This window comes from Myripristis murdjan, chromosome 6 (genome assembly GCF_902150065.1).
Source record: "Myripristis murdjan chromosome 6, fMyrMur1.1, whole genome shotgun sequence".
Taxonomy (NCBI): Eukaryota; Metazoa; Chordata; class Actinopteri; order Holocentriformes; family Holocentridae; genus Myripristis; species Myripristis murdjan.
The window spans coordinates 22,692,634-22,715,019 of record NC_043985.1 but is presented as its reverse complement, the minus strand read 5'-3'; the positions used below and the strand labels follow the sequence as shown (position 1 = coordinate 22,715,019).

General features: G+C 40.2%; 3 protein-coding genes across 3 annotated transcripts; 1 reads left to right on the top strand and 2 right to left on the bottom strand.

The window, feature by feature from the left end:
- Positions 1-374: 374 nt before the first annotated feature.
- On the bottom strand, positions 375-13,167 carry chkb (choline kinase beta). The gene is made up of 11 exons (XM_030053977.1): positions 12,586-13,167; positions 10,834-10,942; positions 10,496-10,609; positions 10,008-10,141; positions 9,733-9,837; positions 7,799-7,857; positions 6,308-6,395; positions 6,104-6,212; positions 2,719-2,825; positions 2,485-2,566; positions 375-2,348 (listed from the first exon to the last, which is right to left on the bottom strand). The coding sequence occupies exons 1-11, from the start codon at positions 13,074-13,076 to the stop codon at positions 2,292-2,294; spliced, it is 1,455 nt and encodes a 484-aa protein (XP_029909837.1). The 5' UTR covers positions 13,077-13,167; the 3' UTR covers positions 375-2,291.
- A 1,850-nt stretch (positions 13,168-15,017) lies between these two features.
- On the bottom strand, positions 15,018-17,744 carry LOC115361000 (zona pellucida sperm-binding protein 4-like). The gene is made up of 8 exons (XM_030054237.1): positions 17,228-17,744; positions 16,871-17,055; positions 16,670-16,767; positions 16,043-16,200; positions 15,762-15,954; positions 15,494-15,641; positions 15,317-15,392; positions 15,018-15,124 (listed from the first exon to the last, which is right to left on the bottom strand). The coding sequence occupies exons 1-8, from the start codon at positions 17,742-17,744 to the stop codon at positions 15,018-15,020; spliced, it is 1,482 nt and encodes a 493-aa protein (XP_029910097.1).
- Positions 17,745-19,863: 2,119 nt separating this feature from the next.
- On the top strand, positions 19,864-22,187 carry LOC115360693 (zona pellucida sperm-binding protein 3-like). The gene is made up of 8 exons (XM_030053773.1): positions 19,864-20,334; positions 20,439-20,557; positions 20,742-20,845; positions 20,992-21,169; positions 21,308-21,425; positions 21,529-21,611; positions 21,704-21,909; positions 22,126-22,187. The coding sequence occupies exons 1-8, from the start codon at positions 19,864-19,866 to the stop codon at positions 22,185-22,187; spliced, it is 1,341 nt and encodes a 446-aa protein (XP_029909633.1).
- The last annotated feature ends 199 nt before the right edge of the window (positions 22,188-22,386 follow it).

Below are 22,386 nucleotides of genomic sequence, written 5' to 3'. Positions count from 1 at the left end.
CTGAAGAATTCCGGTTTGTTCTGAGGCAGATCCACTCGGCTATGAAGGCTTTTCCTCTCACAAGCTAGCGGATGGTATGTTCACATGGATTTCTAAATGACATAGTTCTTCTGGACTGGTCTATTCTTGGCACATGGAGGTGGGACAAGACAGTCAGCCCCCCTGGGATGGCACGTGGGCTTCTTTACCCTGCTCTCAACGTCATCATGGTGTACTCAAGTTACTTCCCTTATCCATGAAAGTGAAACATGAGAGCAACAAATTGTATGCATCACTGAATTCATCTAATATATGTTTTTATAGTATCTTGTCTAATAGGAGATAAGCATTCCCCATTTCCACCTAGCCTCTGGAAAGAAAGAAGGGGCCTCTGATACAGTTTCACAGGATGTATGTTTATTAGCTATTAAATTACAATACGTTCCAAGTAGTGCAAAAAGGATGAACAAAATAGAGAGCATGGTGCAAAAAGTTTTAAAAGAATGAAAATGTAATGGGAAAAACAGTCTTTTAGAAACAGTTGCAGCTATTTATGAGGCACAGTCAAGCATCTAACAATTTTGATGAGATAACCGATGCTGCTTCGTGTAAATAAACATAACAAGACGTTAATAATGGCAGTGCATTTCATCTAACACAGAATAAAGATAGTCTCAGTAAACACACAAAACAACACCAAAGAAACAAACACAAAACACAAAGACTCTGGGAAAAGCAGCTAAAGTCCACTTCTTGTTCAAATGACTGCCAACAGGTCATTTTGTCATTTTCAGTCATTGTTAGATCTTCAAGGCATGCAGTTTAGGTTGATGTTTTGTTGTTGTCTTGTGCTAAACATGCATGTGCCAAATGGACATTTCAGTTAGACTAATACATGTAAATATGTTATGTTCACATAGACCAAGTTACCGTTATTGGTATAAAATGAAAGAACAGGAAAAGCTCTCAAAATTTTCAAATGAGATCAAGAAAGACAACAGAAGACAAAAGATAAGAAAACAACACAGAGTATGAGTAATTAATGGTACAGTAGAAAAAATGTTTTAACAGAAAATACATCTATAGTGCTGAAAAGATCCAGTAGCACTAATCTAAAACCACCTTACATTTTGCTATGGTTCTAATGGTTAGATAAACAGCTTTGTTGTGTACAGTGATACTGTATAAAATAGCCCTCATAGAAGAATTTGCTAAATTAAGGGAACCCTTCAAGTTAACTTTACTGGACTTTTAAATGACAATTTGCGAGAAACATTTTCACAAGCTCTAAAAAAATGCAAGTACATACCTATGCTGTAAGTTAAGGAGTTAAGGTATGGAGTAGTTATGCAAGAATGTTCACAGTTCACTTCTTCCCGACAGAACACCGTTAAAAGTCAGTGACGCTGCCATCAATGCACCCGACTGCACACTGAACATTAGAGCAGAGAAATGAGGTAGTATGACTAAAAAATCACTAATGCAAAGATCGACTTGTGCAAAGATTTACACGCTGCACTCAAGTCTGGGTTACGTATACTGAAGCAATGATTATTACAGGAAGAGGTATGATGTGAGATGCTAACAGACATAACTCTCTGGCAAGCTGCGTTAGACTCCTATCACTGATCTCGTGCACAGAGAACACACTCAAGAGTAAACACTACCAAGTACAAGGACGTTTCTTTGGCCCCTTGATTTGAAGTGGTCCGAAGGAAAGTGTACATACCATATAAATAATATGGTGGCTATAAAATAAAAAATGTTGGTGACATCATGAAGTCGGTAACTCCTAAAAACTGTGTTAAAATGCGTTAAATGAAGCGTTATCATTGTTATTAGTGATTCTAACCTAGAGAAAATGGAAGGAATCTCTGTCTGTCTGTATGTCTGTCAGTCCTTCAATTATCTTGACAACTGTTCATCCAATCAGCTCCACACATGATATTGCTGAGGACCCAAAGAAGTGCAGTGTCGACTGTGAAGCTGTTTGGATGAGCGGTTGTCATCGGCCCATTCTGGACAGGCCCCTTTTGAACGGGCACTGCACTGGTTTCTCAAAATGGGGGTTAAGTGCTCTACATTACCTATGCACTAGGTTTGTACTCGTGCATTACATTCGTAAGTGGATGAATGCCTTTCATTAGTTGTCATTCTGTTTCTTGTCAAAAGCAGGGGTGCATAGTATTGGTGTTTTTCAGTACTACAAGCTGAAAATGTCAAAGTTGAACTCAAACTAAAAAGAAATGTACTTGAAGAATGATGAGGATTGTTTAAAACGACAGGACATTCTCAGAGACAAGAGGTGGAATTTAGGAGAAGAGTTTTTTTTGCTTGAAGTAGGCATCAAAGCGACACTGGGCATAGTCCTGCAAAACAAATACCACATTTCACTTTGGAGACAAGAGAAACTGAAATTCGGCATTTATACACAAAAATCTGGTCCCTGCAAATGACACTTAATATCAAACTTTCAAAGAAGGCTTCACCAAAGTTTCCCCTTACCATGTATCCAAACTCAATCTTTGAGATCTTGGCTTGGATGATGGACCAGAGCCCCCAGAGGAAGTGCGACGCTAATGCATACCTGCACATCAAGCCAAGAAATGACTACATGACAACCAAATCATGTTTTCTATCAGCAGGAGCGGGAGAACTACAATTTCTCAGTATGTAGATCCTTTACAGATTTTGTTCCTTCATTTTGTAAATGTTCGGTATGTTGCTGAGTATTAATACCTGTTTGCTTCAATTATCATCTCCTCTTCCACCTGCGTCTGGTCCTCCTGCGTGGAATTCTCCGAGTCTTTTCTTTGTTCCATCAAATAACTGCGGATAAAATGGAGCTGCAAAACAGAGCAAAAAGATGTGTGGTTACTGTATGTAGTAAAACGATGACTTACTTTTATTACATATTTTTAATGAATCTTTTCTGCCATTTTTCATCGTATCTTGGGTTTAGCAAAACACCAATCTTTAAAAAACAAGGAAAAAAGCCTGGGCATGGTAAAATTCCCTAAAAGGACAATTAAATACTATATATAGACAGAACAAAATCCTATGGTTATTCTCAATTTAATTTCAGAGATACCATATCTAACATTTTTGTTTCTTTCATTTTGTAATTTATTTAGTTATCTTTACAGGCAGTAATTCAACTGTCAGCTGAGAGAGAAAAATATTTCAGTGAACTTTATTGAAATATTTTTTTTACTGTTTTCCTGTGCTAAGGGAGCTACAATAATCTTGATTCTTATTACTGAATCTCTGAGCCAAAATCTCAAGTGACACCAGGCAAAGAATAGTGAGATTTTGTAATAAAGTTCTAGCATGTATTATAATTTGATATGAACAAATTTGGTTCCTGCGCTGTGATTAAGTAGTTAAAAAAAAGACCATTATTTCAGTCATGAGCACAGGTTTGCAAGTTTCAGAATCTGAATCAGGATCTGAAATACTTTATTGAATACTTTATTAAAGGAAATGAAGTATTTAATATATACTTTATTAAAGAAAACTGGCTTTAAATGCTGATCTACAGTAGGCGCTGAGTAGATAACCTTTTCAGCATGGGCTTGTAACAGGATCTTAAAGCGAGGACACTGTGGACAACGTCCAACCACAGGAGTCCTCTGAGGATCACGTCCTCAAATCTCTCTGATGTTATGTTTGCTGATGAAGCAATAAAATGTTTTTCACTATTGTGGCTGCTCTTGACAACTATATCAAACCTCTTGCCAGCAATTTGGCTGTTACCTCTGATTCTGGCCTGAATTTCAAGAATCAAGTCCAATAGATTGTTCAGCCTTAATGTTATCAGTCCAGAAAAAAAAAAAAAAAAATCACACAATTTCTCTGGTTTCTCTGGTTTGTAGACTACTAAAACAGTATACTTCCTTAAACAGTGAAGCTCTTTCTTATCTGGAACTATTTCTGAAATGAGGTACAGAATATGCTAACTTCCATTTTTGCCACTGTGCACTGACTGGTTGATTCTATAATTCATCTTAAGATTTTACTGATGCCTTTTAAAGCAAGAAAGGGCTTGGCTCCATCATATATTGCTCCCTATTCAGAGAAATGTAGGGCAGCATCCGCAGACTCTTCCTAAACTCTAGGTTAAACTGCAGATTCTGTGCAGTTCCACTAAATATTTGTGGCACAGATATGCAGGCAGGAGTAAACAGTGACATAGTTTCTCTGAATCTTATCTAAGTTCTCTGACGCCTATTTGACAGGGCTGATAGGAGCGGACGGATGCCTTCACCCGGATGAGGTGATATTGTGGTACTTGGCTTGACAGTAAATTAGCAAATGAACATATGACAGTGCAACATTTTTGCTATAATACACAGAGAAAACATATACATACATAAACACAACTGGTCCGGCTGCATTGCAGTGCCACTCGTCTTTCTAAACTTTAGATGAGTGGTTCTTAAACCTTATCCTCGAGAGCCAGAGCCCTGCTGGTTCTCTGTTTTTCCTGCTGGTTAATTACATTCATCTGGTGTAATCAGGACTGACAAATGTATTTATACTTTGAGTAATCACATTTTCAAATCTTAGTGTGCAGAGGTGTATTAACAGGTCAGTGTTTTTCACTCACTAACTTTTTGATCAATAACAAAAAAACCCAATGAACCAAATTCAGTGCCTGAAATACCATCTGGGCCAAATATGCATTGAGATAGCAGCTGATACACAGGTGCACATAATGCTCTGTAAGAACTGTGAAAAAATTTGCAGCTAATCAGTAAAGATTCATAGAAGATTTAAGATTGAGATATGGATCTGTTAATTAAAAATTTCACGCAAATGCTTAACTTATTAGATGCTGCTTAGCAAAAAACAAATATGATTTGTTGAAAATTAAGCACCACATGCATTAAGATGCAGGAGTACACCACAGGAGTATTTATCATAATTTTCATTTCCTTGTCACTGCGTACTTGCGTAACTCACCACTCAACTCTGCCCTAACTGGCTGCAGTTTTTGGAACCATCAGACTTTGTGAGGTAAGCGATCAAAACTTTTTTCGTCGGGCACTGAAGACACGTCAGGGTGAGTCAGTTATACAACAAATATATAATTCTAGGGTGAAGTAGTTATTTAAAAAACAAAGTTCGCAAGTGATATAAGTTGTGCATTTTCATTATCTCTCACTCTCAAAAAGTCAACACGTCTGGACATGTAATGCTGCTTGTTTGTAGAAGTGAAAGCGGCATTGAAGGTTTGCACTGTAGCTTTCAGTGCCATTCAACGTGAAATTTAGACACTGGTCAGCAGAGTTTCAGTGATTCAATTTCCTGCAGGAGCGATGCTACTTTCAACCCTCAGCTGAAAACAAAGGTGTATGAATGACTTTTGTCCACTAGATGGCATCGTGTGGGTAGAAATTTTGTCAACCACACCACTCTTAGTCCTGACTCGAAACTGCAGGACAGGAGGGCCTGTATCTGAGAATCTCAGGCTAAACATAATCAGCAAAATGTTACAATCCCCTATAAACTGAACTAGCTGAGAAATGCTAAAATTCAGCTGATTTCAGCTGCTTTCTGTTGCTACTTAAAATCCCTGCTGCCGCATGACTCAAACTGCAAGACTGAAGGTGATCAGGGATTTGCCGTCAGGACCGATTTAATGTCAACTATGAAGGACAAATTTCTGCAGCATCATTGTCTTAAGCATCAAGTGCCTTTGAAAGTGCTGTAAATGCAGGCGCCGTCTTTCTTCATCTCACCTTGGCTACTGCGCGACTGCCAACTGCCCTTGCAGTACCAATATGTTTGGTTACTACTTTAATTCCCTGTTTTTTCACTTTAAATGTTTTTATTATAATACTTCACTTGTTGCTTAACGTTTAATGCTGAATTTCAGTCTTGTTTTCTTTAGAAATAATATTAATTAATTTTGGGATTCACATTGTCCTGTAACAATTCCAAGCATAGTAGTAAATAACAGAGCACAGAGATTTAAATTTAATTTTGAGTCTTGTGATGTTCCATAAAAGACAGATTTCACTGTGTGAGTGTTGTCAACTGTCAGTTTAACAGAGATGGAAGATGGGTAAGAAGAACAACGGAGACACACGTTATTTGGCTGTAAGGCGTTTAGACTGACCTGCTGCTCTCTGGTGGGGTAGTCCCCTGGTGTGGCCTTGTAGAAGGGCCACTGGTTGTAGGTGTAATCATACATCCACTCACAGAAGTGGTTCCCAAAATCAAAGCCCCTAAAGGAAAGATCAGGCAGCATGTATCAATACATACATTTACATTTTTTTATTCTCATGTCACCTCCACCCATGATTGAGAAGTCATTGTTTACCTGTAGTTGTAACTGCTGTACTCAAAGTCGATGAGCATGAGTCTCTCTGGTGAGGTGTCCTCTCTGTCTTCCAGCATAAGTATGTTGCCTGCAATCCAAAAGCAAGTGGTGAGAGTTGCCTCTCATGTTGCCAAGACACATTCTGTAATCAACTGGGCTACTGATACCTGAAATTAAATTAAGAACCTGATTAGTGATGCTCCAATTGTTTGATGACTGTTCTATTTTGGCAAAATACAAATATCCTATCCAATTACTGCAACTTAACTTTAACTCTCTCCTTGAAATGAAGCGACATAAAGATATTTATTCCTCGTAGTCTCACAAACTTACGTTTCTCCAAAATAAATTTTGGACATAAATTTTAAAAACTGTTGTTTTTAAAAGAGAACTCAGGTTCTCTGTTTTGTGCAGCATCATGCAATGAAGCCCTAAGGTCATCACACAAGGTCTAGAAAAATATAAAATGACCTATCCCCTCTGTTTAGATATACACTCAGTGGCCACTTTGTTAGGTCCGCCTGTGCAATCTAATACAAACCAATCCAAATGTTCTGCCATAAAGTATATGATACTATGATGATATGATATGATAAGATAAGATGATTTTATAATGCGCAGCTTTTCTTTTTGTCACAGTAACAGAGGTGGTGATTCTATTCTGTGTTTGGCATTGAGCTCATAGTTAGTGGTGCTGTTGTCCTGGACTGCATTTTACTGAGAGGTGTTTCTCCTATTCCGTCCCCTTCATGTATATAAATGGGGAGGACAAAAAATTAGAAACACCTCTCAATATAATGTAGTCCAGCACAAGACCTTTGCAAACTACAACCTCAATAATAACTTTGACATTCTTCACAATGTCAAAACTGAACATTATAAACTTTCTAGAAAGGTAGACTTTATGGCAGAGCTGTTGCACTGAACTGCATTACACTGTACAGGAGGACCTAATAAAGTGGCCACTGAGTGTAATGTTACATAAGGTTCAACGCATTGCTTTCTTCACCTGCATATAAGTTGAGCTTTATTTTATCAAGTAAAATCCCACTGAGATCAAAGATCTTTTTTACAAGGGTGACGTGATCACGTTAAGTTGCAACTCAACACAGATTAAAGAATTACATATAAAAAGTGCAAATTAAACAATCAAGGATCTCGATAACAATTTTGAATAGGATCGTATGATCTTCCATACCCTTTACTATAGCTTGAAGTGTGGACAGTTCCCTCAGTTTTAAGTCCAGACATTCCCAACAAAATGAAACCTGTATCTGTGACTGACACCTCACCTACATCAGTGACTTGTTTTCACTGATAGAATGATTCATATGAATATTAGCTGTCCCTATAAATAACCACGACCCCACCTTCCTCTGACTTATGTAACACTGTTCTTCTAGGAAATGTGACCGTGAAGCCAGAGGGTGGAATCAATCAGCCCAAATTAGGGGCTGAGGGGTGCAGTGACAGGATGGGAAACATTCTTACCTTCCTGGACATCATTGTGACAGAAAACCACCGGCGAGGGAGTCGCTGCCAGCAACGCACTACAGCACAGACACAAGCCAGAGGACCAGCGAGGATGTGCAAAAATTAGAAAATGAGGAGGAGAAAATCAACATCGCATTTGCAGATGACTTACCCATTATTCAGTATGAAATATATAAAACATAGATAAAACATAGATATGAAGTATAAAACTACATTGACTCCATTAGAGAAAAGTATTTAGGATTATCAGGATTATCAACAGGTCCTACTGTTCTGCTCTACTGAGGCAGAAACAGGCCACATTGCATAACACTAATTCAATGTGAATTCTCATGGCATTTGTGGTTGAACTCCCACGTGTGAAGAAATAAATGAGAAAAATACAATAACTATTAACTCATAACTTTCCATATCTTAGCCTGATTATCAGTGCAGTGAGTATAAAGGTTCAGAGCAGCTGTGCTCCCAATGAGGTTGTGCAACATGCTATTCATGTTTATCGATGAGTCACCTCCTGTACAGCTCATTCAAAACGTGGCAAAAGCAATTTACAATTCATTTTCAATGATAACTGGTGTAACAATTATCCAAATTGAATTTATGAGACCAGGCCAGCTTCCAGGTCATGGGCCACAGGCAAGGGCTCACATGATTCAAACATAGCAGATAAGCTGAAAGTTAACGAAGATAATTAACACATTATACTGCTGTGTTTTAATCCGGCAACCATGACAGTCTTTCTAGCTGAATATGGCTATAATTTATTCTGCGTTTATATGCTGTGGGAGTAATTGTTGGAAAAAGGCAATGACATGGATATGATCCTGCATTTAAACTCATTTGGAGCCCTTTAACTATTAAAATTAGTCCTCATAATATTTAAATTTCAAATTCTAATTTAAATTTCTCTCTTTAAGCTTGATAGCATTTTGCCTAAATCTAGGCAACAAAAAAAGAGCTCTCACTCTAACTGGCTGAGTGACTTAGAGCATGTTGAGAGTGTAGCAGGCTATCTTGTAGACCTTGAGTAAATCTGTGCTGCTGACAGACACACAATCGGCTCAGATTACTCTGAGTACCTCAAATGACCACAGTAGATAGCCAGGAAATAAGCAAGTAGTGGTTGTAATCATCTTGCATGACCCACTGTGAGACTGATCGACATCATCAACATAACTGTTTTGCCAACAGAGATTAACAAAGACAGTGAGCAGTAAATTGTTGTTTGACAAGGTCAGTGTGCTGGGAAGTCTCAGGGCTGAAGCTGTGGAGCCACTGGGACAAAGGTCAGCTATTACAGTGGAAGCAAAAAATACACGCAATTTATTCTCTACGCATGTAAACTGTAAGCATAACAGGACTTCAACCACATCACATGCAGTAACGGTCATATAAATGCAACATAAATCCTTTTCACATGGATCTTCCTTTGCATGCCACTATTAGCATAACCTTGCTCCCAGCTATTTCTATTTGTGTTGATGATGCAGTGCTCTTGTCTCATTATTTGTACTTTTTGTCGTCCCTAAAGTCATTGATTATTTAATTCCAAAATGTATCATTAACCTCAACTTCTATTTGAATTCTGCACAGGTAAGCCCGGTGTTTGATGAACGTATGAATAAGATAATACGTCACAGTCTGGGCAATCAAATTGATTGCGCCACTATTTGCTTTCAAAGAAAATTCTGTGGCTTAGGAATATGAGGTGAACTCTGGAGCAGGAGGGCTGAGCTTCCACGTTGTCGATCACCTGTCGCTCACTGCCACACAGGGGGGTAGTGGTGGGAGGGGAGAGGGGTAGGAGGGGGCAGTCATCTTGTTTTTTTTTTGTTTTTTTTTTGTTTTGTTTTTTTGTGCACTAAGGCCTAGCTATTCCTTTTCCTGAACAACACAGTATCTGGATGACCGAATTCTGTCCACAAACTCACCGCAGGCTCTCCAGTTCAGCAGGCAGGTCCAACTTCATAAGGTTGTTGTACTTTTTCACATGTGTTTCCCGTGTAAATTTAAGCTTCATCACTTGATCCATGTATCTGAGAGAAAACCATAAATGAGACAGGACAATGTCATGCTAGAGTAATAACTGTTACTTATAGAGGTAATGATCTAATTCTTCTATTGAGTCTGCAGTACTGTAACACGGGGTGTAAGAAAGGCAAGAATACGTAGAGAGAGAGAGAGAGAAATACCAAGGTGTCCTCACTTGTCAATGGTCCCAAACAGCCACTTGGGCTCTTTGTTAAAGGGCATCACCATTGTGTGAAAACGAGCCAGCTTGACAGCTATCTCAGCTGAGATGGATGCATCCGAAAGTTGATCTGTGCGCATTCGTGTATTCTGGAAAAACAGGTTGAAAGCTTCACAAATATGGAAATATTTGAATATTAAAACTGTTACAGAATATTACAGAATGGTGTTTTTAAAGCAAACCAAGGGCTTCTTTTTAATGAAAGCACTTAACTGAGGAGAGAAAGTTTTCCTTAGGACATAAATGTTAGTGTCTTGTTTGACACAGACAGCTTTGTATTAATGTAACACAGATGATAGGTATTTTATCTAATGAAAATCAAGGGCACACTAGCAGGCTACGTTTCATGACAGTCATGTGATGCAAGAGAGATGGAACACATGCATGTATGTGTGTGTGTGTGTGTGTGTGTGTGCGTGTGTGTAAAAAGGCACGTTTCTTACCGGAAGGTACTGTTCTAAGCGTCCCTCGGGAAAGATGCCATACAGCTTTGGCCCTAAAGTTCGTTCTGCCAGGATTGCAAACATCACACTCTCCAACACCAGAGAGTCCACTCCCTGTGTCACAGAAACAGACAAAAGCACACACACATAGTCTGTTGATGTTCTCAGTTTCTCAGACACAGTAACTGAGGAGAGCTGCTACTTGACGCTGCTAGTTTACTTAATATATGCCAGCATCTCATTATTACTTTCTCTTGTTACTGATGCATGTGCACATGGGCATGCATGAATGGACAAACAGGCCTTATGTAATGACTTTATCTATGAGACAGACAGACCTGTAGGATGGCCCCATAGACTCGGAGCAGCACCATGCGAGGTTCCTCCCCCATGGAGTGGACATGGTCAGGCAAACTGCACATGAACAGCAGATTACTCAGCCCACCACTGAAAAAAAAACAAACAAAAAAAAACATTGGCGTTACCACATCTGAGCAAAGGCAACATCCAGCCATAAAGATATGCCATCATTACTCAGAATATCAGGATGTCAGTGTGTTCAGGTTGTCTTGTCTGTCTATGACATTGTGTCAAAATGGTTTGGAGAAACCATGAGCCAAACATGAATACACACACAAACACAGATATTCTGCCAGGGTGTTACCCTACACCATGCTCAACTTGTCTGGTAAGTGGCTTCATTTCTTTATACAAACATGCTCAGTCATTATGAAAGTAATCCTTCAGTTGTGTTCACTTTTTGCCACTTGAACCCAGGCTGCTGTGGTAAGGACTTAGCCTTGATTGGTGGCACAAACTATACCACATGAGGAACCTGGTGACCCCCTGAAATGTCATTCCCAATTTTAATCTTTATTGTATATTCAAATAACCATACAGGCTAAGAGGAGTTCTCGGTGTTTGAAATGTTGCAGCAGGTAGGCTATCTGTGTGTTTTGCATGTGTGAGTGCATGTGTGCATGTGGATGTGTATGTTGTTATGTCTTAACATAAAAGACTCCTTCATCAGCCACCAGCCAAAAGAAATGCTCTTGCTCCATCTCTAGCCACATTTGTTCACAACATCAGAGTAGAAAATGTGGACAAATTCCCTTATCTTGGCAGCCTCCATTTCTCCAAAATAGACACTGGCAGAAAAATTTACCACCGTCTTCACTGTGCCAGCAGATTTCTCTCCAGACTCCAGACTTGAGAAAACGAGTCTCAAAAAATGTAAGTGTATGTGACACTCACTGTGGGACTAGAAGATGGACTAAGACGTGTATGGGGCTGAGGGTTATGGCGGTGGTGAAGTTGGTGGAAAAAGCCTGGGACAAGATTTGGTGGGCAGGTGGGGATGACAGCAAATTACAGATAAAGGTTGTGTGACAATGAGTAGTCACCTTTGCACCCTTTCAGATCACACTCACACAAACACCGGATAAAGAATATAAATGTGTAGAGATTTTACCCCAACGTCTTTGAATTTCAGGGAGGAAAAAATATTAATTGTATAATTTTAAAACTACAGCCTAATTATATCATGTATAAATTTTGAAACGTGCTTCTGTTATAAATCAACAAATTGATTAAGTCTATTCACCTGACAAAAAAACATATACTAATACCATACCATGGATAATCCCATAGATAAACAGGCCTATTAGAGGAAGGCCTGCTATTAGCTCATAATTGAGTATCAACGACAAAAGCTAAGTAAGCAAAATATTATTACAGGATTATTAGGGTCTTTGAGTATCAGGGTGGGAAAACTATTAGCTGCACAATTTTAAAACTACAGCCAACTACAGAAACCACATAAAAACTTTAAGATGTGCAGCCACTCTGGATCAGCAAGGAACTGTGGGGGACTGTCCCGGTTAGTATTACCACAGTGGATAAACAGGCCTATTAAAAGAAGAGTCGCTATTCACTCATTATTGAGTATCAAGGACAAAAGCTAAGTAGGCGACAGATTATTATCAAACTATTAAAGTGTAAACAACAAAGCACGATAGCTCTTAACTCTGGTGATTTAAACCACAGATAGCACAGTGACATCGATTATCACTAAGAGTAAAGTTAAATACCTGACGATGCTAATCTGGAAATCAGCCTCTGGGATGGTCTTCCACGACCCGGACAGAAAGTCTCGACACCAGGCGAACGCCCTGGCCTTGGTGTCCCGGTCGACCACCTCGGTCCGCCCGTCCCGGTACGACTCTGCCTCGGAGTCGTCCCCGCTGTTGCTGCCCGCATGGGGGCTCGGGGCCCGTAAGTTGCACGCGTTGACGGGAACAAGAGTGTCCGCTATCCTTTTCTTTTCCAGCGGAGGACCGGTGTCTTCTGTCCTAAGAGTGGGGATGTTGCTGAGCCCCCCCGGTGGGTTTGTTTTGCCCGGACCCCCCACGCCGTGACTCACATTTTGACCGCTCTGCATGCTGAGTTTCCTGGCGAACAGCGAAGGATGGCCGGACCGAAACCTCGCCTGTAAACGACCGGAACTTGCTGTCAAATGCGGGTCGTTGGTAAAGCTAGCTAACCGGAATAGCCTGACATAGCTGGAAGGTCTGAATCGCATTGAAGGGGTATAGTAATACCGGCACTTATAATAACGCAATCACTGGACAGGTCCTCCTCTTCCTTGCTTGCACGGTCAGCGGCTGTTGTGTCATCCGATTTGGACTCGACAAAACTGACATGTCTGCGATCCAGTCATTGTTCAGTTCCGTGTTCATGCGGTGCAGCCATTGGTCTATTTTTGTACAAGGTCACGCCCACTGATTCAGAGCTAATCACACAGTGAAGGTTGCTGGGAAATACAATGGCTCAGCGATTGATCGGAACTGTGCTTTGTCAGACAGTAACATATGTTTATATTTAAATATAGACCAGTGTTTTCAGCACCAGCCTGTCAGAATATAAGAAGTATAATGAGGCGTGTTTTGTTTATGGTGATTTTACAGAGATAGGTAGTAGGCTATTGTCAAAGCCCAGTAAGTGGAACAACATGTAGGCTACCAGTTTTTCTCTAATTACATTATGATGCATTATCAAATGTTTCTCATCTGTTACTGTAAGCAGGGCAGTGGCATGAGCAATAGACTGTGAGTAGGATGAGTCGGGAAGGACTTTTTAAAAATTGAGTATAATTCAATATGAAGAGTTTTTAATTTGAAGATATGATGTTAATTTTTTTCCTCCATTGTTTCATTCGAGTTAATAAGGACAGAAGGGAAGAAGGGAGTCATGGTGAAATTTATTTATGAACTATGGATTAAAAATGTTCAGGTTTGCCATGTTCGAGCTTCCATAAACAGACTGTCAAAGTTTTAATCTTGTCATGTTTTTTTTTTTGTAATCTGTTTAATTGAAATTGAACTCATCAGGTTAATTGCAGGACACTTAAATTTGTGTAATCAAAATAAAGTTTTTGTCTTAAGGAAAGGTGTCTCTTGTTCTTCTAATGTGTCCTGTCAACTGTGTTACATGTGGGTTTTGTGTCATAAATCTTTTAAATGTAGACTAAGCTGTAACAAAAAAGATGGGGGATATCTCTAGAGAGAGAGGTCTTACGAGGGTGGTGAAATCAGTGTAATGTGGATTTATGTTGAAGAAATATTCATCTTAAATGACAACATCCCACAGAATGTCCAACATGAAGCTCAAAATTCATATTTTCAAATCACTTACATAGATAACCTCAAAACCCCTGGTGAATAGACCCAAAACATGTGTAGTATCTCATTCATGTTTTATATGACACGTTTGTCAATAACGCAGGTGACAAAATCATGAATCAGAAGTTTACTTTCATTAAAATATTTAAAAAAGTCATTAGAGCTTAAGCTGGGCAATTATGAATTGAGCACATATAGAAGGTATATTATAAAAATAATGTTTATTGATTAAAAAAAAAAAAAAAAAAAAACTGATTTCATCACATTTTGCTTGATATGACCCCAATTATTGTTAAGGAGAATTTGTTTTTAATTCCTCTTGCCTGTGTGTGGTGGGTTATGGGATGTTGAGCATTGAGTTAGGCTTTACATACAGCCTACCACACAAAATATCATGATAAAAGCAGACCCTGTTTATCCCACAAAAAAATCTCAGTGGAAGTACAATCAATAAGCAGCTGTACATTGATCACAAATTCGCAGTAATCTGCATGCCTGCCTTATCAACCTGGCACCTCAGTCCCTAAACCTACAGTTTCATGTGTGGATGAATTTGCAATAGCCTATCTCATTAATTTCACAAAGTGCGCCCATGCATGTGCCAAGGCATTACTACGTGGTCTATAAAAAAAAAGTCAACCATCAGATTCCTGAAAATAAAGTTGGTTGGTTCAAAATTGTTTGTGTGTAATACACCAGACAATACATTCAAAGATTTTAGAATTAATTTTTATTTTATATGAATTTTCCTCTTCAGTGTTGTGTTGTTTTTTTTCCTCCAATAAGTATGGTGCATAGAGATTTCATAGTGACAAGACTGGTTGGATATTGTTGTTACTGAATTAGGACCTCTCAGTCTGAGTTGGGTCAATCATAATAACTTCCCCACTGCTAACCATGGTAGTCTCGGATCTTGTAGTCTTCTGGACAGCAGCAGCAATATCTCTCCCTGTGTAAAGTATAAGGGGACTGGTCAGTCAGCCATTTTTAATCTTTTACCAAGACTGCAGCTTTCCTAAAAAACACTCAACAGTCAACTCAACACATCAGTCCAGCTACATGTACTTCAATCAGTACAGTCCAAACTAACAAATACCCTACTGGGGCTTTATATCATAATACTGAATAAAGTCCAACTTACTCTGTCTGAAGCACCTAGGTTCACAGTTGTTTCCGGCAGAGGGCTGGCACACTGCTGTGTTGCAGTGGATATACACCTAGACAAAACAAAATAAATGATTTATAAAAATGCTTATAGTCTGATTAAAAAACAAAATAAAAAGTTTTTTCTTTTCCCTCAATCAGTTGGATCTAATACCTTTTCCCTCAGGGGTACTAAGGTTGTCTGATCCACAAACGTGAACATCTTGAAAATAAAACGTCTGTGGTGGGTTGGATACGCGAGTCCTGATGAGGAGTCAACAGGAACCAAGCTTGTTAGGTAACGGTCGTCACTGTAGGGGCATCTGGGGAGAAAAACGATAGAGGAGAAGAGGGAAGTGAAAATGAGTCGGCATGACTCTTGCCGTTGTGTGGCATTAAAAATTTATATTGTAGCTCGCTGTCAGACCAGTGCTTACTCTTACCCATCAATCAACAAGTCCCACTGGGGAAGACTGTAGGGGTTTGAGTCACAGGTTGCCCAGCAGCGCCCAAGAGTCAAAACAAGATTAGGATCGGTCCTTTCCAACATTCGTACCTCCACGTAGACAGGGTCCCTCAGGACCTTTGTGACAGGGTAATCAGCATCGGTGTAGAACGAGCTATAGGCAACATCCTCTGCAAGAGCATAGCAACTGATTAGTTACAAAGCCACTGCCAAAGGGACAAAAAAAAAAAAAAAAAACAACCAAAAATTCACACTGACCTTCGACACATCCTTTGATAGTACACTGTCCGTTGGCCAACCTGAGCTCCACACGCAGGGGTCCAGGAGCCGCCACGGGGGGTGGTGGAGGAACCAAGTTGACCTCAATGACCAGAGCCTCAATTGATGTGCCAATGTATCTGCACTGGAAAAGCAGCCTGAGAAAAACAACATGCTCCAGTATCAGTCGGTGGGTCAGTCAAGTGTTGTAACATTTTGCAAATGTGACATGGATAAACAATATAATTTATATGTTTTCCTGAGCAGTTTTTGTGAAAAGACTTGAGTGCCAGCAGAAGTCAACCTCATAGAACAATACAATGAGTGTTAAAGAGTTCATAGTATTGAATTTCAATTCAGTATACATTTCTGAAATTGACAACTTCCCTGGTTCTCTCTGACCTGTCCTGATAAAGTAAAAGCTATCCATCAGGCAATCCTTAAAATATCAGGCACTGGGCTAAAATATTAGCAGTTTGTACTATTTGAACCAGGTCTAGTAGGACATATATCACAATACTGAGCTCATGAACCATAGTCTTAATTTATGGTGACTAATCAGTGTTCAATAGATAGATAGATAAATACATACATACATACATACATACATAAATACAAAATACTAACTCATAGGTGCTGTCCCTGGTAATGGCTCCAAGAGGTCCAACTCCTACCTCATATGAAGAGGACATCCTGTTCTCATAGATTATAACACCAGGCTCTTCCTGCAGTAATTGACATTGTTTCATTTATTGTTTGGCTTTATTGCTTTCCCATATTAAAAAATAATGCAAGCCTGATCAAAGAGTGATTTAAGTAAGACCCTACCATCATGACAGTACCACAGGCAGTGACAGGGAACTGGTAGATAGCAAATGCTGAAGTGGTGCCGACAGGTGTACAGCCTTGACCCTCTCCGAGAAGAGCAACCGACTCCAAGTCAATGTTGGGCAAAGTGGCATCCCTGGCCACCACCAAAATAAACTGGGCGTCCTTGGTGCACTGGAGAGTTACTGGGAACAGCAAAACAAAAACGCATTGATTAGTGCTCCACTCTTTCAACATATGCACTGAAAGCATCACAGTAAAATATCAATCAACCAATCAACCTATGATTCATGCTGCAGCATTAAAGTTTTGCAACAGCCCAAAGCAGGTTTATGAAGATCAAAGATAAATACTTACCAGCTTTGCCATAATAGCACATCTGTCCGTCAAAGCAGCAGTTGATAGCATCACACTCTGAGGCAGAGATGCCTGCTGGTCCGCACTGTATCTTGTAGTGGTTGTCTACCTCACAGGTATGAAATGATTCTGAAGGAGGCGTTTGAGGCTTTTTTGGAGGAGGTTGAGGCTGCTGTGGCAGCTGTGGCTGCTGTGGCTGCTGTGGCTGCTGTGGCAGCTGTGGCTGCTGTGGCTGCTGTGGCAGCTGTGGCTGCTGTGGCTGCTGTGGCAGTTCTGGCTGCTGTGGCTGCTGAGGCTGCTGAGGCTGTGGCGGCGTGTACTTTGGGGGTGGAGGCTGTGGCCTCTGAGGCTGCTTCGGTGGAGCTGGTGGTGTGTATTTCGGGGGCTGATGCTGCTGCGGCGTGTACTTTGGTGGTGGAGGAGGCTGAGGCTGATGCGGCTGCTTGTAATATTGTGCATCAGACAAGCCAAGCACGGCCACTGCCACAAGGCAAACAGAAATCCACTTCATCGCCATGGTGTCACAGCAAAAACTGATTCACAGTGTTCACCAGATGCTGCGAAAAATACAGTGATAGTGGGCTGACTTTTATAAAGGGTGGCTCATGTTGACTCACTGATAGCCCACACCCCATTTGCTGGCCACAGCTGCCAATCAAATGTTTTTGTTATTGGCTGGGCTCTGGTGGAGTGCCAGAACAGATAAAAGACAGCAGCAAAAAAGTAACTTTACACCAAACATCTACTCATACTCAGTAATTTGACAGATACTGAATTATCTGTAGACACTAAACAGATTAATATCTACATGAACAATTAATTGTAGCTATGCTGCAGTGCAGTCTGTGATTCTTATTGACACAGAATGAACTAATTCCCAGCTTGTTTGAACAAGTTCAAAACCTTCAAAAGGTTTTGATGACCTACATTGTGCAGGTCACACTGGACTTCAGCAGGGTGCAGATCATACAGCAAGGCCAATCAAAACACCCCCCCCCACACACACACATACGCTATTGTATTGTGTGTATACAAAATAAACACACTAGAGGAGTGCACACAGTAGAATACGGATCTCCACCAATTGTATCTTTCCTTTTCCAGGCTATAGGCTACTTTATGTGCTGAGCAAAACTTGGCAAAAACAAAGTCAGTGAGTCTGTTCTGTGTTCTGATGACTTTCTTATCGGCAGTGTGTAAACTTGCCAAAAAACACAATATACGTCTGGGAATATTTTTTCACCAACACTCAGACTGAGCACAGCCACAATAGGATAAAAACACAAGTGAGCTAGACAGTGAATGTAGTGATGGACTGGCATACAGTGACCCTGTAGACTATGTGAAGAGAGAGACAGCAGCTGGGGTGAAGCAAGCTAAACAGTGAATGAAGAGAGAAGTAGCAAAAACAAACATTTTGAATCACTGCAAAGGTTCTCAATTATACAGTTCATAACTGGACAAAAATGTTTTAGGTTGGTGGGCCCAGTAGTTGGCGAGCTTTGCTGCAGACAAACAGACAGACAGTCAGTCAGACAGACAGACAAACTGACATACAAACTGACAGAGAGACAGACAGGCACACACACACACACACACACACACATACACGCAGGACCAAACATTTCATCATTTCTAGACTGCTGGCTTGCGGAGATAAAAAAAAAAAAAAAAAAAAAAAAAAAAAAATCAAATCAGAGTACATTTAGACTGCAACTAATGTGTGATAGCCAGTCAGCATATTTCCTTCTGGTATTTACCACAATCAGCATAATACAAATGAGGTGACTGTTTTACTCAAAAACAAAATGATGTGTTATGATTACTTCCTAAGCAATTATAACTAGTCAGTCAAGGAAGTCAGAAATGAAAGCCAACTTTGGGGGTGAACACCTGGAGAAAATAGCCTTTACAATGCTAGAGCAGGCAAAATCTTAGTGCTAACATGTTGATTTTGTCAAGATATCACCAGTCGAAGCATTTTGGTAAGCTGATGATACTCAACAAACACTGTTTGCTGCTACTTCCACTTCACAAAATGCACTTTGGTAAAACACATAGTCTGACATGTCACATTTAGAGCACATAGACCCTAACTTAGGGTCAAGATAACTTTTTTCACTTGTGAGTATTTGTTGGCCAACTGTTTAGACAATGTTCTTTGCCCAGCTTAAATAACTTTAAGCAAACAATCTTATATAAATGTCGTTGTTTCCTCACGTACACTCCCTGAAATGAATGCTGACTTTTTTCATTTAATTTCATACCATGTCCTCACATGAATCTGCATGTCATCACAAGTTCCTTGGAGTTTAAATCTACTTTTATTCCAACACAGTGCACACATGATTTATGCATTTTAAAACATGTATCTATTTTAACAAGTTTAATAAATATGAACATGTACGCAGATATCTTCTCAGTGCTGCAGGTAATTTGAAGCCATACCTTCTGCAGCTACAACCATTTCACTGGCTAAGGTCTATGCTCCTCAAATCTGGTGGTGAATGGCTAACAAAAGGGGCGGGAATATCATGCAAGTAAACAGGCTCGCTTCATTATAAAAGTAGGTGCACATTTTCCGCATTTCTCACAGCATCTGGTGAGCTTTGCAGATCACTTGTTGTTGTGAAGCCATGGTGATGAAGTGGACTGCGTTGTGCCTTGTGGCAGTGGCCATACTTGGCGGTATCTGTGATGCTCAGTTAGGTGGTTTCTACAGGGGACCTGATAAAGTATCTAAAGCCTACCCGAAGCCAGCACCGCAACCACCTGTAAGACAGGAGCCCAAGGTGCCTCACCAGCCCTCCCAGTCCAAGCAGACATTTGAGACACCACTCACCTGGACTTACCCTGAAGATCCCAGGCCTGAGCCTCAACCTGAGGTGCCATTTGAACTGAGGTATCCTGTCCCTGCTGTCACCGTGGCTGTTGAGTGCAGGGAGAAAGATGCTCATGTGGAAGTCAAGAAGGACATGTTTGGGATTGGCCAACTCATCAATGCTGCTGACCTTACTCTGGGAACCTGCGGTGCTGTCGGGGAGGACAATGCTGCTCAAGTGTTGATTTATGAAGCTGAACTGCAAGACTGTGGCAGCACATTAATGGTATGCATAACAATTATGCTACCGACTACAAAAACCTGAATGTGGACAAACATGTTCAAGTGTAATGCCATTTTTTTTTTTACTTAAATTGTTTTCTTTTCCAGATGACTGAGGAAGCCCTCATCTACTCCTTCATGCTTAACTATAATCCCCAACCTGTGGGGAGTGTCCCTGTAGTGAGGACCAGCAGTGCTGCTGTAATAGTGGAATGCCACTATCCCAGGTGTGTAGATCAGCAGTGAAAAGCATATCCAAATAGGCTAAAATATTTCCTACAGTCCATGTTGGCAGAGCAGAACATCTAAACATTGATTACCAAATCTAGATGATATCACAAACTGCAGACTTTTTACTCTGAGGATAAAAGTATTTGTGCATTTTAAGGAAATATGTTTAATCATATACAGGAAGCACAATGTGAGCAGCCTTCCCCTTGACCCCCTCTGGATTCCATTCTCTGCAACCAAGGTAGCAGAGGAGCTCTTGTACTTCACTCTGAAACTCATGACTGGTGAGTAAAAAGATTCCATATGCTAATTTTTAGATAAGCTAAATTTAAAATTAAAATGTCTTAAAATATGTCAGTATTTTCAGGTTTGTTATGATACAAAGTATGTATTTCCCAGCATTACTAACATTTCAGTGTTTTTGCCACAGATGATTGGCAGTATGAGAGGCCAGTCAATCAGTATTTCCTGGGAGACATGATTAATATTGAAGCTGTCGTGAAGCAGTACTTCCACGTCCCCCTGCGTGTCTATGTGGACAGCTGTGTGGCCACCCTATCTCATGATATCAACTCCAACCCCAGATATAAATTCATTGAAAACTATGGGTAAGATAGTTTATTTGGGCAAGAGTTAATTGTTCTCCGGAGTGAACTGCTCATTCAGGTTATTTCACCAAAACACCAATACCAAAACATTTTGGTCCATCTGATGTGATTTTCCAATTAATATGTTCTTACATACAGATGTTTGGTTGATGCAAAGATCACAGGTTCTGCCTCCAAGTTCATGCCTCGCACTGCTGAGAACAAACTGCAATTCCAGTTGGAGGCCTTTAGATTCCAGGGTGCAAACAGTGGAATGGTAAGGATCTTCAATACTCTTTTCACATTTTCTGCTCAACATACAGCAAATACAACATCAGCTCGAACAATGCTCCAAATTCTGGCTCATTCTGGCCCAACAGCTCTACATTACCTGCCACTTGAAAGCATCCTCTGCTGCCTACACCATTGATAGTGAACATAGAGCTTGCTCCTTCATAAATGGGTGAGTGTGTATGTGTGCCTGTGTCTTAAGAAACTAGTTTGATTGGAGGACTTATGTGGCATTTATGGCTCTGTGACTGTCTTCTTCCCAAGATGGAAGGAGGCAAGTGGAGCTGATGGAGCTTGTGGCTCCTGTGACTCTGGTGCATATGGATCATCTGGCTCAGTGGCGGCTGAAATTGGTGCCAGCAGCTCTACTGGTGTTTGGCCTGGATTTGGATCTGGCACTGGCACTGGCACTGGCATCTCTCTGTCTAATCCTGGAAGGAAGAGCCGTGATGTGTCCCAGGTTCAAACCCAGGTTCAAAATGAAGGTACGTTAAACCATTTGAAATCTGAATTTTCTATACATAGATGGAAATTGAAATTGCATGGTTGCCGCACTACAGCTTGAAGATTTTCAACAACAGCAATAATAATAATTTCACTTAAAAGTGTAGGAGTGCCTATGTTGTAAGACAATCAGAATTGTGCATAGATGTACTAAAAGAATGCTTATCGTCTTCTCTCAGTTTTTGAATGGGAAGGAGATGTCACTCTGGGACCCATCCCCATTGGAGAAAGGGTGATTGCATAAAGTGATATCCTGCTGGTGCCACACCATCAAAATAAACAGTCTAAAATTCCATAACTGTCTGTATCCTATTTAATGCTCTTGCTAATGCTTCACTTTAGGCAAGAAAAGAAAGGCATTCCACTCAATTCAAATTTACTCAGAATTTGAATTTGAATTAAAAATAAAAGCATTGCTGGATTTATTCAGCTCCATCCTATGT

Excerpts from the sequence above, each read along its gene's own strand:
- LOC115361000 (XM_030054237.1), bottom strand. The coding sequence starts at position 17,744 with ATGGCGATGAAGTGGATTTCTGTTTGCCTTGTGGCAGTGGCCGTGCTT. Across the intron at positions 16,768-16,870 it reads CCTGTGGTACTGTCATGATG|GAAGAGCCTGGTGTTATAAT; the intron begins GTAGGGTCTTAC and ends CAATTACTGCAG. Across the intron at positions 15,642-15,761 it reads TGGGACTTGTTGATTGATGG|ATGCCCCTACAGTGACGACC; the intron begins GTAAGAGTAAGC and ends TTTTCTCCCCAG.
- LOC115360693 (XM_030053773.1), top strand. The coding sequence starts at position 19,864 with ATGGTGATGAAGTGGACTGCGTTGTGCCTTGTGGCAGTGGCCATACTT. Across the intron at positions 20,846-20,991 it reads CACTCTGAAACTCATGACTG|ATGATTGGCAGTATGAGAGG; the intron begins GTGAGTAAAAAG and ends TTTTTGCCACAG. Across the intron at positions 21,612-21,703 it reads GCTTGCTCCTTCATAAATGG|ATGGAAGGAGGCAAGTGGAG; the intron begins GTGAGTGTGTAT and ends CTTCTTCCCAAG.
- chkb (XM_030053977.1), bottom strand. The coding sequence starts at position 13,076 with ATGCGATTCAGACCTTCCAGCTATGTCAGGCTATTCCGGTTAGCTAGC. Across the intron at positions 6,213-6,307 it reads TACAGCAGTTACAACTACAG|GGGCTTTGATTTTGGGAACC; the intron begins GTAAACAATGAC and ends TCTTTCCTTTAG. Across the intron at positions 2,349-2,484 it reads AGATTGAGTTTGGATACATG|GACTATGCCCAGTGTCGCTT; the intron begins GTAAGGGGAAAC and ends TTTGTTTTGCAG.